This window comes from Lytechinus variegatus, chromosome 1 (assembly GCF_018143015.1).
Source record: "Lytechinus variegatus isolate NC3 chromosome 1, Lvar_3.0, whole genome shotgun sequence".
NCBI classification, from domain to species: Eukaryota; Metazoa; Echinodermata; class Echinoidea; order Temnopleuroida; family Toxopneustidae; genus Lytechinus; species Lytechinus variegatus.
The window spans coordinates 28,131,061-28,147,388 of NC_054740.1; the positions used below are offsets into that span (position 1 = coordinate 28,131,061).

The 16,328-nt window shown below is 34.6% G+C and overlaps 1 protein-coding gene across 1 annotated transcript in view; it reads right to left on the bottom strand.

Moving 5' to 3' along the window:
• The window catches only part of LOC121430086 (semaphorin-1A-like), a 106,392-nt gene that overhangs the window by 35,249 nt on the left and 54,815 nt on the right, over positions 1–16,328 (bottom strand). Inside the window, exons 5-7 of the mRNA XM_041627362.1 lie at positions 15,234–15,368; positions 7,630–7,789; positions 5,036–5,176 (exon numbers count right to left, since the gene is read on the bottom strand). Of these exons, the coding sequence (XP_041483296.1) occupies positions 5,036–5,176; positions 7,630–7,789; positions 15,234–15,368 (436 nt within the window). The remainder of the gene's footprint in view (positions 1–5,035; positions 5,177–7,629; positions 7,790–15,233; positions 15,369–16,328) is intronic.

Here is a 16,328-nt window from a genome sequence, read left to right on the forward strand (position 1 = left end):
TAGACTCACTTTTCCATGGTAGTCACACACATTCATATTCCCGGATATTGAACAAACTATATCAGTTTCTCAAGCAGCAACAGCAATTTCAAACTCCATTTTTGGAAGCCATCTTGGATTTTTTAACATACCGGACCACCGACTGTCCCGGTATGTTGAGTCCAAGATGGCCTCCAAAAGTTAAATAAAGAAAGAAAACGGTATTCTTCTCCCAATTATGATCGTTGAAACCATGGTCTAGACACCGATTACATCTATCTCAGGTATACAAAATGTGCTATGTCCATTTAAAGTATCAACAGCCATTTTAAACTCCCATTTTTAGAAGCCATCTTGGATTTCTGGGTCCTTGTAACTTTTCCCGATATACATCTTCACCCTTAAAAATCTTTGCATAGAAACCAAATTAAGGTCACTTAAGTAAAAAAAAATCCAGGGATTTTTTATTATAGCCCAAGGCAGCCATTCCCCCCCCCCCCCCCCCGGGGGGAGAATCAAAACAAATTAGATGCCCATACTATGAATCGGCATTGGAAATAATTGCTCTTGAAATGTGTCAGCTTTCAAATTTATTGATAAAATTACAGTGCCTAGAATTTGATTTTTTTAGGGAAGTGCTTATGGTGCCATGAGCCTAATTACATCAGGAGGGCTCAAGATATTCGTTCGACCCAACCCATTCAAATTTTTTTCAATTTGATGTTGCTGATTGACAAAACTGTATGAATATGATTCAAAATCGAACACTGATTCTAGAAATGGTAACTCCTGAACTTCCTTCGACCAAATTGAGAAGATAAAAAAGTGACTTGGAAATATTTTTTTGACTGGCGGACTAATTAGGGCTATTTTACTGGTTGAGTCGATAAATTTGATCCATTCATAGTTATCTTCATAAATGGCAATTTATTTTTAAAATGAGCTGGCTACGCTACCCTTTCCTGGTCAGATATGGAATGCCAGATATATATCCTATCCAATGGTAGTAAACATTCCACCCTCTAATTCACATTTATTTTTTATGAATTTTTCAAAAGTGCCATTTTAACACACAAGTCAATGGGAAATGTTTTACGCGCGTGGCACCTTATCATAAGTTATGGCGCCCTCTAGGGTTGTAGTAAGGTTTTCACTGCATAAAATCCTGAAATGGGGATGATTTTTACATCAATTGACCAAAAATAATGATATACATTACATGTGATATATTCCTCTGTTGTTGGATTGTATAACAAGACATATTCATTTCATTTTGTAATCCTTTTGTCCTAATTTTTGTGCCATAAAAGGGAAAAATAATATTTTGGGGGCAATATTTTAAAATTTTGGGGCATTTTTCGTAAACTCCGCCCCCGTATGGCAAAAGTTTAACAACATTGACATCACAACATCATCAAATATTCATTCTCATACACCTCAGACAACTTAAAAATAAAATTGGCAAAGAAAAGTGAGAAATAAGGTTGAAAACAATGGATTATCCTATTGGGCTTTGTACAGGCCAATATGGCGCCAAAAAGGACCCACAACAAAGGGAAGGAGGGGTCTGAAAATCACTTTTTGACCAAAGTAGAGTACGTTTTAGGTCATTTTAAACATTTCAAAAATTTGCGCGCGCACACGCATGCACGCGCGTTTCCGCGCGTAATACCATAACGCAGTGCAAAATCACCTTTTTTTTACATCTTTGCATTGATAAAAATATTCTGAACAATTTGATACCTTGATCAACCTTCTACGACCATAGACGAAATTAACACCCGTTGAAGTTTGCAGCACATGTGCGCGCGAGTTCTCACTATAGGCCATAAATGGGAAAAAACATGCCTATTGCAAATTCACTGTAGCTCTTTAAATAGTCCATTGACCCCCAATTTTTTTTTCATATATCGATAGAGTATGAGTTGTAGATTTGATTTCATGTCATCAATGTCCCTAAATTATACCATGACGTCATCAAAATGGCCCTAAACTAAAAAATTTATTTTTTCAAAAATGACGTCATCAAATTTATGCAAATTTGGTAGTAACTTCTCGAATATAGATCGTTTTTCGCCTAGATTTCGATATGTTGTAGTTTAGAATGTACTCTTTCTCCTTAGTTAACATAAATTTTCGTTTTGAGAAACGCATCATTGCGTAAAACAGCGATGAAAAGAGGCATGTCATTTTTCCTTATTTTGTGTGTAATGTCTATGGGAAATGACTTTTTGTCAAAACTAGATTCGACATTCCTCTATTTCGTGAGCCATATCTCCATTGTTTCTTGTCAGTTTTCCCCGAGTTTTTAATATGTTGTAGCTGAGATTCAAAGTTTCAGTAATGTGCCCTCTGTTTTTTGATCAGATGCTGGGATCATGCCCGTTTTTCACTTGCAAAATTGGACTTGTAATTCTCAAAATTGCTTACGTGTAATCTCTATGGGGAATATCGTGGCTCAATGGATAACGCATTTGACTTGCTTTCTCGAGGGCGGAGGTTCGAGTCCTGGGGTAGACAAGGTGATTTTTTTTTCCATTTTTTTTCTTTTTACCACCTCGTGCATGATCCTTTATGATGATTTTATGGTATAAAGGTTAAAATTTAGCAAGATAAAACAGATTATAATCACTTTTTTCATATCACATGCATATATAGGGGCAAGTCCAAGAATTCGCGCGCGTTACGTATGGGACATTTCAGAGGCTTTAATGACCTGAAAAATAGTGTTAAATGACTTTGATTAGATTGAATACCCTCATGAAGGTAGGCATCTAGGAGAAGAATAATCATGAAAAAAATTGTGACATATGACCTTGATCTTGACCTTTTAGAGCGAAAAGATGCACCGTTACGTATGGGACGCAGAGAAAAGACAATTTTTGATACATTTTTTTCAAGTTGAGAATTCTCTGAAAGTATTTCACTTGACAACTTGAAACTTAGTGTGATAGAAGTCTCAATGCTATAGTATATTCATGGCAAATTTCATGTCATAAGTCAAATCCCTCTAATTACAGACTCTAATTAAACAAATTAATGACATGTTACGTATGGGACAGTTACGTATGGGACATTTTGTCCCCATAGAGAACGTACACAATTTTCCCCATAATTCAAAAAATTGAAATGAATTAAAATATGGAAATAACAAAAGAGTGTCTTTCTTTTTAAATGGTCTACTGAGACATATTTGATATGACTGAAGGGGAAATTAGTCATTTCAACCTTTTTATTCCTTGTTTTTCATGGTTTCATGAATTTCTTATGTATTTCTATTGTTTTTATTTTTTCATATTTTTCCATGTTCACATTTTTTTTTGCTTCGATTGTATTCATTAATCAGTATTCATAACAAATCAGTGTTTAAAAACTAAAGAAAAGCTAAATAATCACTTTTTAGAGCACTCTTGAAATTTGTTTTTCTCCATTCACTTTGTACACGAATCTCCCCATTGACATTGTGTGTAAATGTCCCATACGTAACATGTTGTCCCATACGTAACAATTATTTAATTAACTTTTAATTAAAAAGTAAACTCCATTTTTGAAACTTTTTGTGGTATAACATTTTCATACTTAATAAATTAGAACTTCCCAGAGATGCAACAATACAAGTATTGTATTATGAGAAATAACTTAAAAAAAACATCCTCAAAATGTTACGTATGGGACATTCCATCCTTGGACAAGACCTAATTTGCATAATTAATTAGATGACACCACTTTTTTCTGCCAAAAGTAATAAGATGTTAGGGGGTCCATGTCCCACCTATGACTAAATCTCAGAAGTTTTGTTTTCATTTTCTATGAGTTTTTATAATTGTCCCATACGTAACGCCCATTTTACTGATTATGCAAATTAGGTGCCCCAAATTAGCATAAATATGCATATTATCAAATTTTTCTTAATGAAATTTTAAAATTCAACATTTGGGCTTTCTTACCCCACCAAAGATAACTTCTTAAATTAAAGATGAAATTTTGCCTTCCAGGGTGACCTTTTCTTGGACTTGCCCATAGTCATACATCAAAGAGACCATTTTCCGGACCCTTTTCACACTGCTTTATCATCTACCGTCTTTCACAAGTATTCCATCCATAATGAGCATTCCGTTGTCATCATGAAGGTCATTTGATACGCATGAACATGGTAATAGTAATCATGATGCCGAGAATAAAGACAGACCACCTAATTCCTCCGCATGACGAATTAAATTCTAGTTATATTTTCTTTTGTTAAGTCATAATAGAACTATATGCAAAGGAAATATAAGGCACATGTACTTAGCTACCTGACTTAGCAAGTAAAGGTGCATATTGTATCAAGGTTGGTCAACTTAATTGCTATAATTTGACTTTTGGGATCAATGTAAATATCCTGATGCTATAAACTGTTCAGTGTACTAGACTATAAGCCAGACTTAGGTCTACAAATGTTAAGGCCAGCCATGAGGGTGAGATGGTAGGCATATTCGCGTACCAGCGCTGGTGGTACAAGATGAAGAAAATCCCCAAAATGCAAAGCCTTTAGAAAATCCACAAATTAGACCCCAAATCCCCCATTTTTTCAAATCAGTTTTCAGGGAAAAAAATCATGGTTACTGCCAAAAATGGCAAAGCCATTAGAAAAATCCACAAATTAGACCCCGATTCCCCAATTTTTTCAAATCAGTTTTCAGGGGAAAAAATCATGGTTACTGCCAAAAATTGGTTTAAGCGTGCTTGTTTGTTCACAGCGGGCATTGTAGGTACTAATCATAGAGTTTATATCGATGCATAACATGTACTGCCCATACCAGCATTTATTTACTATTTAGGTTAATAAAGGTAACATTTACTCCATGATCCAAACTGAAATTTGTGCGATGAGTGATGTTTGAAAATATTGTGTACATGTGTAATTTTGGGGAAACTGGGTACATTAGCGCCATAATAACCTGGTCTTGTACCAGACTCATTGCCGAGTCGAGGGCCCCCGAGTCCGAGCTGAGACCAAGTCATTCACCCTCGAGTCCGATCTTGAGTCCCATATCACTGATATAGAAATGCCTACCTTGAGCAATCATTTTTTGAGAATTTTCTCTCGTTTTGATTACATTAGATATCTCTCCTTGCTCTGAGATTGATGCTATGCCGATTTCTGATTCTACACTTCCTGAGTCACGCTTTGTGTGCCCAAAATAGATTTTTCCATCTGCAGGGGGAAGTAATATTTTATAACATCATTATCTACATTTACATCATTCAAGAGATAGTCAATATTAGAATAATGGTTCGATAATGGAATAACCCAGAGGAGAATTTTTTCATACCGGTAAACGTTGTGTGGCAAAACAAAAACATCATACAAGAACAGGGTGTGAAAACAAACTACATAAAACATGCATTTTGCATAAATTAGACAATGTATGATGTACAGTATATAAAATGAAGAATATAAAAAAGAAATACCTTTTACATCAAGATATATACTTTAGCAAGGCTATCCATGGCACATTTCCACAAAACAATCATTTTGTTTGCTTTACCTCATACCGGTGCTCCTTTTATAGAAGGGTCCATGGTCTATACAAGTCATTGAACACAATAATTATCATTGATTGCATTTAAGAAGTAAATAGAGACTGGTTGCCACCTAAAATTAAGTTTGGTAAATCAACACAAAAGTGAATATCGCTAAACCAATTTATACCATATACATGTAATGTGAATGTGTATTGTCCCGTTAACAGTTACGGTTTGTGATGGATGTGAGCTAAAAGTATTTTTTTATGAGATAAAAAATGGATTTTAATGGATAAATCTAATGATTTTGCATGAAAATTCATTTTGATTTGGTGTTTGATAATAATATATCTGGTAGTTTTTTATACAAAGAAAGAAAAACCTTCCCAAATATAGAATAGACTGAAAATTATTACAATCTATGCCTGAGGTTTTCTGATATCAAAAAGATAAGTGCTGAAAGGGTAAAGAACAATAAAACACCAACAAGATGGCACTGGATACATAAATTAACCAATTTCAAATTTTCATAAAGAATCGATCGTTGAGAAAAGATTCAACAGCCATTGCACCTTAGTAAAATTGATATCAAATGAATGATGATTCTTGAGTAAAATTGATATCATTGAGCCATCACAACAGCTTAACGTAAGCTTTAAGCAACTAACTCTTTATCTGCAAAGTAAAGCATGTCAATCTTAAAGTCTGAAACTCTGAAAGACATAATAATGCTTAGGCTATCCTATGACAAGTAATCATTGAGGCTTACAAGTGCCAGCCAGAAGTCGACATCCCAAATGCAGAGATCATTTGGAAGAAATTATCAAATATTGAAAGAGATCATCAATGTCCTCATGGTGACATCTTTTATTTGACAATGAAAACCATAGTTCATTGTTGCTGAATTACCTTAAAACTTGAATTCATATTATGTTACTCTTTCCATAATTTGTTTGAAAAATTAAAAACCATCTCAAATACAAACAGATAAGGAAATAAACATCATTAATACCTGAATGACAAATTTTGGAGAAAGATATATGCATATTTTGTCTGTCTGATTGATTTACTCAACACAAAATACACCACAATGGCCCAGCCAGGGTTCAGAGGTATGACTAGGGACCATTAGTATTCATACTACCATCCTCTGTGAATTTGTCATTTTTCTATTGTGCCTATGTAGAATAACATTCGTATTCCCATTTCATCAAACCCAGTCAGGCCTTATGTACGTGTTGCATGTATATGTATGTGCGCATCGTGCATGACGTGCACCTACGCTATATACACTTCACAGCACAATTACTTTGCCAGTGATTACTTCATCAAGATCAAAGAATGACCTGAATTCAGCGGTAACAATATGCAAACAGTCATAAATTGCTACAAATAGTAGCCTGAATTACAACTGTAGGCCTGTAGATAATAATATCGACTGGCTTTAATTTTTGGGAGATATATTATATTCCCTCAGTAGACCCATATTGTCCTCGTCAAGACTCGGGCAATAAATGAGACTACTTTGGGAACTATATACCATACAAAGTATCTCTCTCAAAGGCAGTCAATTATGTAAATATTCTTCAAAGTTGATTGATCTTAAATGAGCTTTGGCAGTAATAAATACCGGTATGCAATCATTGCCAAAAACTTATTAAAAAAAAGAATTTAAGAGAATATTGATTTCAATGTTATCAAGAAAATTACAAATCCTAATCTCTTGTGTTTGAAGTTGATCCCACATTGTCAAAGTTCAGTCCACCAAATGACCATTGGCTTTTATTATGCAACACAGATTTTATACCCAATCAAGCAGTGACACCTGGGCTCCGTAACACAAAGATTAGCGATCAATCGCTAAATGAACTGACCAATCAAGATTAAGTTTACACGCAAATTTGGCGCAAAATACTGGCCAGGAACCAATCAGAAGTGTTCTTTCATATTTGCAATTCATCGCAAACCTTTGTGTTACAGAGCCCTGGACATCTTAATATCCAAGTTTTATTGAATAGGTCCTTGCACTTTGAAAGTTAGATGAAATTTCAAAAACAAATGAAATTGAGATTCTATGTTTAAATGCTACTGTTGCCACTGCCAATACAGGTGATAGAAAACTGGAAAGAGCTTATTACTTACCTTGATGTACATATAAGGATGATGCATTATCATTTTTTTCATACTGGAACACATCACCTGCCACTATATTGTCACCTTGACATGATCCATATCCTGCATCAGTGGTCGAGTTGTATGGCCATTCCTGTGGTGGTTCATTTTGTTTAAAACTGCATTTCAGCTGTGAGCATGCAAAGAAAACAAAAGTATGAAAATACTTAAATTTGACAGCTCACATTTTTCATTCAATAATTAATTCATCATTAGTTAAGATTATTTGTATTTCACTGAGGTATGATCAAAACCAGCTCAGAAAGACCTCTATCTAGAATTACGACAAAGTTGAAACCTTTTTTGCTTGGAGAGAGTTCTCTAAAGGAATATTTACAGTATGGTACAACCACCTTTGCCATAATACTAGAAAATGAAAAATTTTTCTGAACAGTTCTTGAAATTCCTTTTCTTCGGAAATTGTGAGGTTTTAACAACGAATGGATAATATTCATGAACAAAAATACAAAGTCCATCGCAAGGTGATTAAAAGAGCAGTGTTGGTATTGAGAGTGAGAAAGGGCTGCTGAACAGAGCTCTGACACTATTAAGCTGGATTCAGAAGTTTGCAATACCAATCACATTATCAATAGCTCAAGTCATGCTTCTGTGCTGCACTGCTGATCATCCTAACTTTACATGACAAGTCTCTGAGACTAAAGTTAAATTGGGGAGAAACTGCAGCGAAATCTACATGTACATGCATATTGCATTGAATGCAAAGGTAAAAATCACTGCAATAATCCAAGAGTAAGTCAAGTTTTCATTAAAAAATATCATTGCTGTAATGATTTGCACTCATCTCAATTGTAGAAGTTAATTTCATCCTGTTGGTTGCCTGTTCATCAGCTTCAGATCAACACCAGCACAACACCGAAATTGAAATCACAATTTCCCATAATATCCCTGGGGTTGGTGTTGGTGAAAGAGGAAAGCACAAGTTGATCATAAACACCAGTAATGCTGGGTTCAGCAGACGGTATACAACACCAGCGTTCAACACAAACTGCCGGAAATATCCAACGTCAATCCCAACACCACCCTGATTTCAAGTAGGCCTACATTGTTGTAACACAATACTAATAGCAACACCAGATTTCAACACCATACTTGAAGTCACCCATTTTACATGTTATTAGCAAAGACATTAAACACCACAGAATATAACCAACCTGAAAATATCACCCTTCAGTGATCTGTATAAAGCAGATAGAGCTACTAGAATCATATCTTTCATGAGTTCTCTATATAGAGAATAGTTTATACTCTTCATAGCACACATGGGCTATATTTTGTTTGTGAATACAAACATGATTAATGCACTTTGTAAATCAAGTATTGATCTTGGCATGGACTACATGCAGATTACGTAATAGTTCCATGATCTAGGTTGGAGACTTGTAGTACATGGCGCACACGTTATTACATGTAAGCCATGTGATGGATTCAGCCAAAATAGTGGCAGGCATGACGGGAGAAATTTAACTTCCATTAAAGCAGTCCTAGCAGATCCTCCAGAGCTCTGCATGCAGTAAATTGCATAAAGATGTACATGTAAATGGTAGGCTATGCTGCAGCCTTGTGGTTATATTAAGTCTAAATAAGCTTCATATTGCAGCCATTGCTTTCATTGTGTACATAATTTTTTGAAAATCACCGGATGTTGAATTTTCAATCAGAAGATGGTTCAAACACTTCCACAGCATTACAGAGAAGCAAAAATAGTGCAAAACATGTGCAATGATATGCTCCACAAAACCCCTATGCTGATATGTCCCTGTTAAAAACAATTACAAAGTGTTAAGAAGTGGCTTAAATTTAATAACTTTTTTTTGTACTTTTGGATCTGAAAATTCATCATCTCACAGAATGATCTGTAAATGTCATCCTGTTGTGTTAGATTCATTGTTTTTAAAGTTAGTTTCAGTGAAAAATATTGGATTTCGTGAACAAAATCTTACATCTTCAAACACTGGTCATATGACTTATGAATATTAATGAGTATGCAAATAGCTGCCAATACATGTGTATATAGTCAATCAGATAACAATACAAGTGGAATGCCTCTGGCCGTCTCACCTGCATCACGCGGTTCAATAAAGCAGCAGTGCTGACTTTGAATACTACTCTAACTCGCACAAGATGTTCAGTGATACATGGTTACTCTTATGTCCACTTTTTATGAACTAGACCAATAAACTTACAGAGATATGATGGTTATTCAACAAAAAACCCCAACATGGCCAAAGTTCATTGACCTTACATGACCTTTGACCTTGATCATGTGACCTGAAACTCGAACAGGATGTTCAGTGATACTTGATTACTCTTATGTACAAGTTTCATGAATCAGATCCATAAGGGCAATTCCATGGTAACGGAATTACAAATCAGAGAAATTTGGCTGTTATTTTTGCTCACAGCATCCAGATATCTCAATATTTTCAAATTTTCTGAACCTAATACTATGCATGGCCACTAGTGCTATATGCTGAACCAAGATTTTTAGAAAACCCCTCACACGTTCAGATGTGAATGACGGATATGTGCTATGGTAACGGAATTACCAGAGAAATGAGTCATTTTGCAACCCAAAGTTTAGTAAAAGTTTCTCTGAAATCTACAACACACTAGCTCCAAGTTAATGTCTGATTCAATTCATTATAATGTCAACTTTATTTTGAAAGTGATTTATTCACAAATATCATCAACAAATTTTGATGATTGGTCTTTCTTTAGGGCAAGTACATGGTAACGGAATTACACATAATGGTAACGGAATTACGCCTCTGACATTTGGGAAGGAAAATTATATTTTTAGGCATTTAGGACTGGTGAAATGCCTCAATAAAGCTTGTTTATACATTCTTCTCGAATACTTAACACAATCTAAGTACTTCACGTCTCTAATATTAAATAAAATATAAGTATATAGTATGTAATAGGTGGCTCTACCATGAATAAACATGATTTTACAAAATATTAGGGATCAGTGGTAATTAAATTTTAGTTCATTTTCAATTTTAGGGGTATTAGGACTTACTAGCCACTTTTTGCCTCCTGTACTGATGGAAAGAATTATGTAAAGACCAAAAATCATCACTAGTAATCATGGTAACGGAATTACATGGACTACAGCCAAACGTATACACATTAGGAATTTTACAAAAACTGAGGACAGCATATTATCAGATCTGCATATTTAGTCAAAGATTTGTGTAGATGATAGTTTAAGATATTCTAAAGTATTTGAATACTCAAAAGAAATATAGTTTCACATACAATTGGCATCTTAAACAGTTAAACTGAAAACTTTCTATTTGGTTGTTCAATAAAATGATTTGAAAACAAGAAACAATGCTGAAACCTCATGAAAATAGTGTTGACATTTACATCTTGAAAAAATGTTGTGGACAACTAAGCAACAAATTGGTTCTTAATCAGTGCACCAATCTAATTTTTTTTAAAGGTAAGGATTCATTTTCTGTCTATATGTAGCTCACTGAGGACTGCAATTATAGCAGATCTGAGTATGAAGTCAATATCGGACATCTTCCTGACAGATGTATTTCCCAAATGTGACCCTAAGAAACTGCAGTGATTTGATGATCTTATGTCATATTCATGAAATTAGTTGGTTTTCTTGGGCCATGATTTTTTTTTTATTATATTAAAATTTTTATCTTTTATATAAAATATGAAAATTTATCCGAGATGCATTTTTATCTTCCGTCTCTAAAGATAAGTGACAAAGCAGTGCCTAGGATATAGACATGTTTATCGCGTATCCAATCATTGCATCACAGATGATGTACCTGCACCAAATTTCCTTTGAAGAAAAAAAAAGAACTGCAAATAAGGTGGAGGCTACATGTATGCTCTCTTTCAATTTCAGCAATATTTCTAGGTCAATTCGCTCAAGACTTTGAAATAAGAATAAAGGAAAATGATAAATCATTTAATCATTAGAGTACTACTCTAACATTATTCTTGTAGATTAAAGAAATATTTCAAATATTTGTATTGACTAATGTTGTTTATGAAATGAAATGAAGTACAAATGATATTGACTTCATATTTTTGTTCATTTTTTTTCAATTAAATCCTTGTAGGCACAAAATTTGATTTAATGCCATCTCACTCATTTGCCAAAACTCATGGCAGAAAGGCTTTTAATTGGTTGAATGAGATGAGTGCTACAAAAAACAACCTTTCTCATTACAAATTGGTTCAAAAATAGGTTTAATAGGTTTGTGTCACAGAGATAAAACAAAGACAAAATGGTTATTGGAATACCATTTCGGAACAAATTTTAGGTGATTTTATATCACTTATTTTAATAGAGATAAAATATTTCATGTTATATCAGAATGTATATGAGAATACTACCACTGTCTCTTAGCATTTCTCTCACAGCAGAATGCTGTACATACATTTCTACCCATTTCACACTGAGTTATGTTGCTGTTCACAGATGTTTTGTTATGAATGACTTTGTTGGTCTCAATATTATCACCATCCTCTCCTTAGAGAAGTGTTCACATTTTGTGTATCATCCTCACTTGAAGGGTCATCGTCGTTACTCACTTTATCCGTGAAGCAGTGATTATTGGATGATGCTGACTTTGCATGTTTCTGAGCATCCATTGCATATATGTAGGGGTGGAGCACATTATTGGTTTGGTGCTAATTAAGGCATTTGAATATCTGTCAAATCCACCTTACTTTTGGGAATGTCATCTGTATAAAGATTTAGTATGATTTTTTGGCATGTGATTCTTGTAACATCTGTAAATTATGGATCTCACTTCAATCTTTTCCACTCATTACTTTTTACAGCTCGCTACACTGTTCGCCAATCAATGTCAGAGTCTGGTCCCTCACCATGGCTTGTTGCAAAGAATATCCAATCTTCCGTTGCAAGGACAGTTACACAGAAAATATCGCTTAAATTAGTAGGCGGTCCCTTCTGAAAACTATACCCATTTCTTTGAAGCAGAGAAATACTCCCAGCCGTCCCGGAATTTCTTTTACTGAAAAGTTCATTAAGTCTGTTGAGGGTGAATTGATCAGAGGCAATTACAAAAAAAAGGATTGCCATTCTTTTCCAAGGCACACACAGTGAACATGGTCACTTCGTGATTGTGCGTCCAGTATTTTGGATCTCATTAGAACTGGTATTTGGCAATGACATTTTTTGCAAAATCAATCTGAATGAGAATTTTGTTAAGATCATCCTGCGTAATCATTTTTCTGCTCCTCCCCAAGAATTGATTGCCCATTAATCCTTTGTAAGGCATTCACCTACATTGTATGCTCCATCAATATACTTTATTGATGCTAATGTACATTATCTTGCCCTTTTTCTGAATGTTATACTCTGGCCATATTGAATGGGACTTGTTGTCAAGTAATTGTATAATTTCATCCTGATTTGGAGTGTAATTACTAATCAGAAGGCTTTTAATGTTTATAACTGTGATCTACAGCTAAGATATCAACATGCCATTGGAACAAAATTGGCTAACGCACACCCCTTTAAAGATATGATAATGGTAATTCCGTTACCATGTAATTCCGTTACCACAGTTACAGCAGAATTAGAAATGATATTTCAAAAAAATGTTGCTCAGTCTTTAGCAAGTCACGTGAAATCAGAGAATTCAGAATTATATAAAATTCAAGCAAGTATTTAGTTCATAGGAAAAACTTTTCAGTTTCATGGTAACGGAATTACATCCGTTTTTGTAGTAGATTGCAAAATTTTCTCTGAGAAATTTGAAAATACCCATGATAAAGACATTTGCTACTGGTAATTATTACACCTTCACACACAACATTAGATGATTTTGAACCAAAATTGTAAAATATTTTTTTAGTTATCAAATTTATCCAAAATAATGTAAAATACATGTTCTCTAATTGAAAATGGTCATAAAATTCAAAAGATTGCTCCACAAAAACCGTAACAGATATTTGTAAAAGGTTTTCAGTTCCTTAAAATATAAGGTTTTGTGTAAAAAGGACATTCACATTCAGATGCATATTACTAATTTTGAATTTTACTGTTTTTACCCTCTCCCATGTGGAATTGCCCATAAACTTTCAAAGTTATGATGGTAATTCAACAGATACACCCAATTCACCCAAAGTTCATTGACCTTTGACCTTGGTCATGTGACCTGAAACGCGCACAGGATGTTTAGTGATACTTGATTACTCTAATGTCCAAGTTTAATGAACTAGACCAATAAACATTCAAAGTTATGATGGTAATTCAACAGATACCCCCGATTCAGCCAAAGTTCATTGACCCTAAATGACCTTTGACCTTAATCATGAGACCTGAAACTTGCACAAAATTTTCAGTGATGCTTGATTACTATTATGTCTAAGTTTCATGAATCAGATCCATAAACTTTCAAAGTTATGATGGGAATTCAACAGATATCCCCAATTCGGCCAAAGTTCATTGACCCTAAATGACCTTTGACCTTGGTCATGTGATGTGAAACTCATGCAGGATGTTCAGTGATACTTGATTAACCTTATGTCCAAGTTTCATGAACTAGGTCCATATATTTTCTAAGTTATGATGACATTTCAAAAACTTAACCTCAGGTTAAGATTTCGATGTTGATTCCTCCAACATGGTCTAAGTTCATTGACCCTAAAATTTAGGGTCAATGAACTTAGACCATGTTGGAGGAATCAACATCGAAATGCCTAAATGACCTTTTACCTTGGTAATGTGACATGAAACTCTATTAGGATGTTCAGTAATAGTTGATTAACCTTATGGCCAAGTTTTATTAACTAGGTCCATATACTTTCTAAGTTATGACGTCATTTCAAAAACTTAACCTCAGGTTAAGATTTGATGTTGACGCCGCCGCCGTCGTCGGAAAAGCGGCGCCTAGTCTCACTTTGCTTCGCAGGTGAGACAAAAATCAAATAATTTAGGAAAATACAAGGTAATATTGCAGTGAGTGAATAAATATTGATAAACCTAAGTTAGGAAATAATTTAGGCTCTGATTTGTTTGAAGAATACAAAAAGCGAAATTCCAAATTACTATCTAATCTTCATATTTTCACCACAATGGATGTTTGCAATTATCGTAAAGATTTGCTGTAGAGGACATTGCCACCAATTACTAAATGTGTTAATATTTTCCTGTGTTGCTAAATTTGCAGCCAATCGGCAATTCACAAAATCCATGAAAATAAGACCATCCACGAAAATTACAGCTTATACAGCATTAAGATTTGGTATTGAATTTCTTTTATTCCGACAAGACAACTTAAGAAAGAAGACTTCAATTTCAATTCATTGTTTTCTACCACTATTTGGAACTTTGATAAGAAGATTCTATAGAATGGAATGTATGTACAAAATGCTCTTACAATTTCCTAGAAATCAATTGCAATAGATTATATCGGGTGAACCTGTCTTTTATAGTACTTCCTGTTTGACACTTTTTAGTGTGTGCTTAATTGCTTTGAAGTGGTTTTGAATTGAATTAGTTCATAATTGTTAATCAAAATAAAGTGGAATACATGAACTAATCTTACCTCTTCGGCAGTATAGTTACATATCCCGCAGCGTGGAATAATGGCATTGGTTCCACAAACTAAGACTTTGCAGTTATCAGATGGACAGTCTTCGTGAAGAAAAGTCACACTTCGAATATAGTTGTCACATTCTTCCTACACACAAGTTAAATATAAAAGAATAAAAATAGATAAGAGGACAATATAATACTTAGAGCCTTCTCTCCCAATCTTGCTCTACAGCTCCATTCCCGACTCAAGCTAGCCTTCTCTCATCTACTTAAAGCTTTCTCACCTCTCTAACCTAACTAGCCTTCTCCTAATTTAAAAGCATCTCATCCTGCTTATTACTCAAGCTTTCCACTCTTTCTTGTTTAAAGTCCTCTTTAAAACTTGCAATCACTCTGAAGGACCTTACTCTACTTCCTAACCTCCATTTTCTCACCTCTCCATTTCACTTCTACCTCTATACACTTTTCTTTGGCCAAGAAGATAACAGTATTCTTGTCTTCAAGCTGCTAAATGTGCCTAGCCTATGAAAAGTGTGATCCTAAACCAATTAAACCACACATATTCTTTTTAATACCTACTGTATATCCTCTTAAAGGCCAAGTCCACCCCAGAGAATTGTTGATTTGAATCGATAAAGAAAAATCAAACAAACATAAACTGTAAATTTCATCGAAATCGGATGTAAAATAAGAAAGTTATGACATACTAAATAGGTTCATTATTGCGGATTGAAATAATCGCTAGAGGGTATTCACTTGTCTCGCAATCTACTATGGTCAACAAGGAAATTCGTGATCACTCTCGCAAAAAGTGTTCACTGGCTTTCTAGGAAATTCGTGATCACTCTCGCAAAAAGTGTTCACTAGCTTACAAGTTCACGAGCTTTCGAGTGCCGCTGCAACTCTTTATCAAGTGACGAAAATTGTCTGATATCGTACTCTATTTATACTAATCTCCAGGACCGTACGCACGAACGCGAGAACAATAGGTGGGCACTGATCCGTTGTGTGATTGGTCAGGAGTTATGCAAATAAGCCGGGGGTATATGCAAATAAGCCGGGGTATATGCAAATACGCCGTGGGTAATATGCAAATGAGACAAAA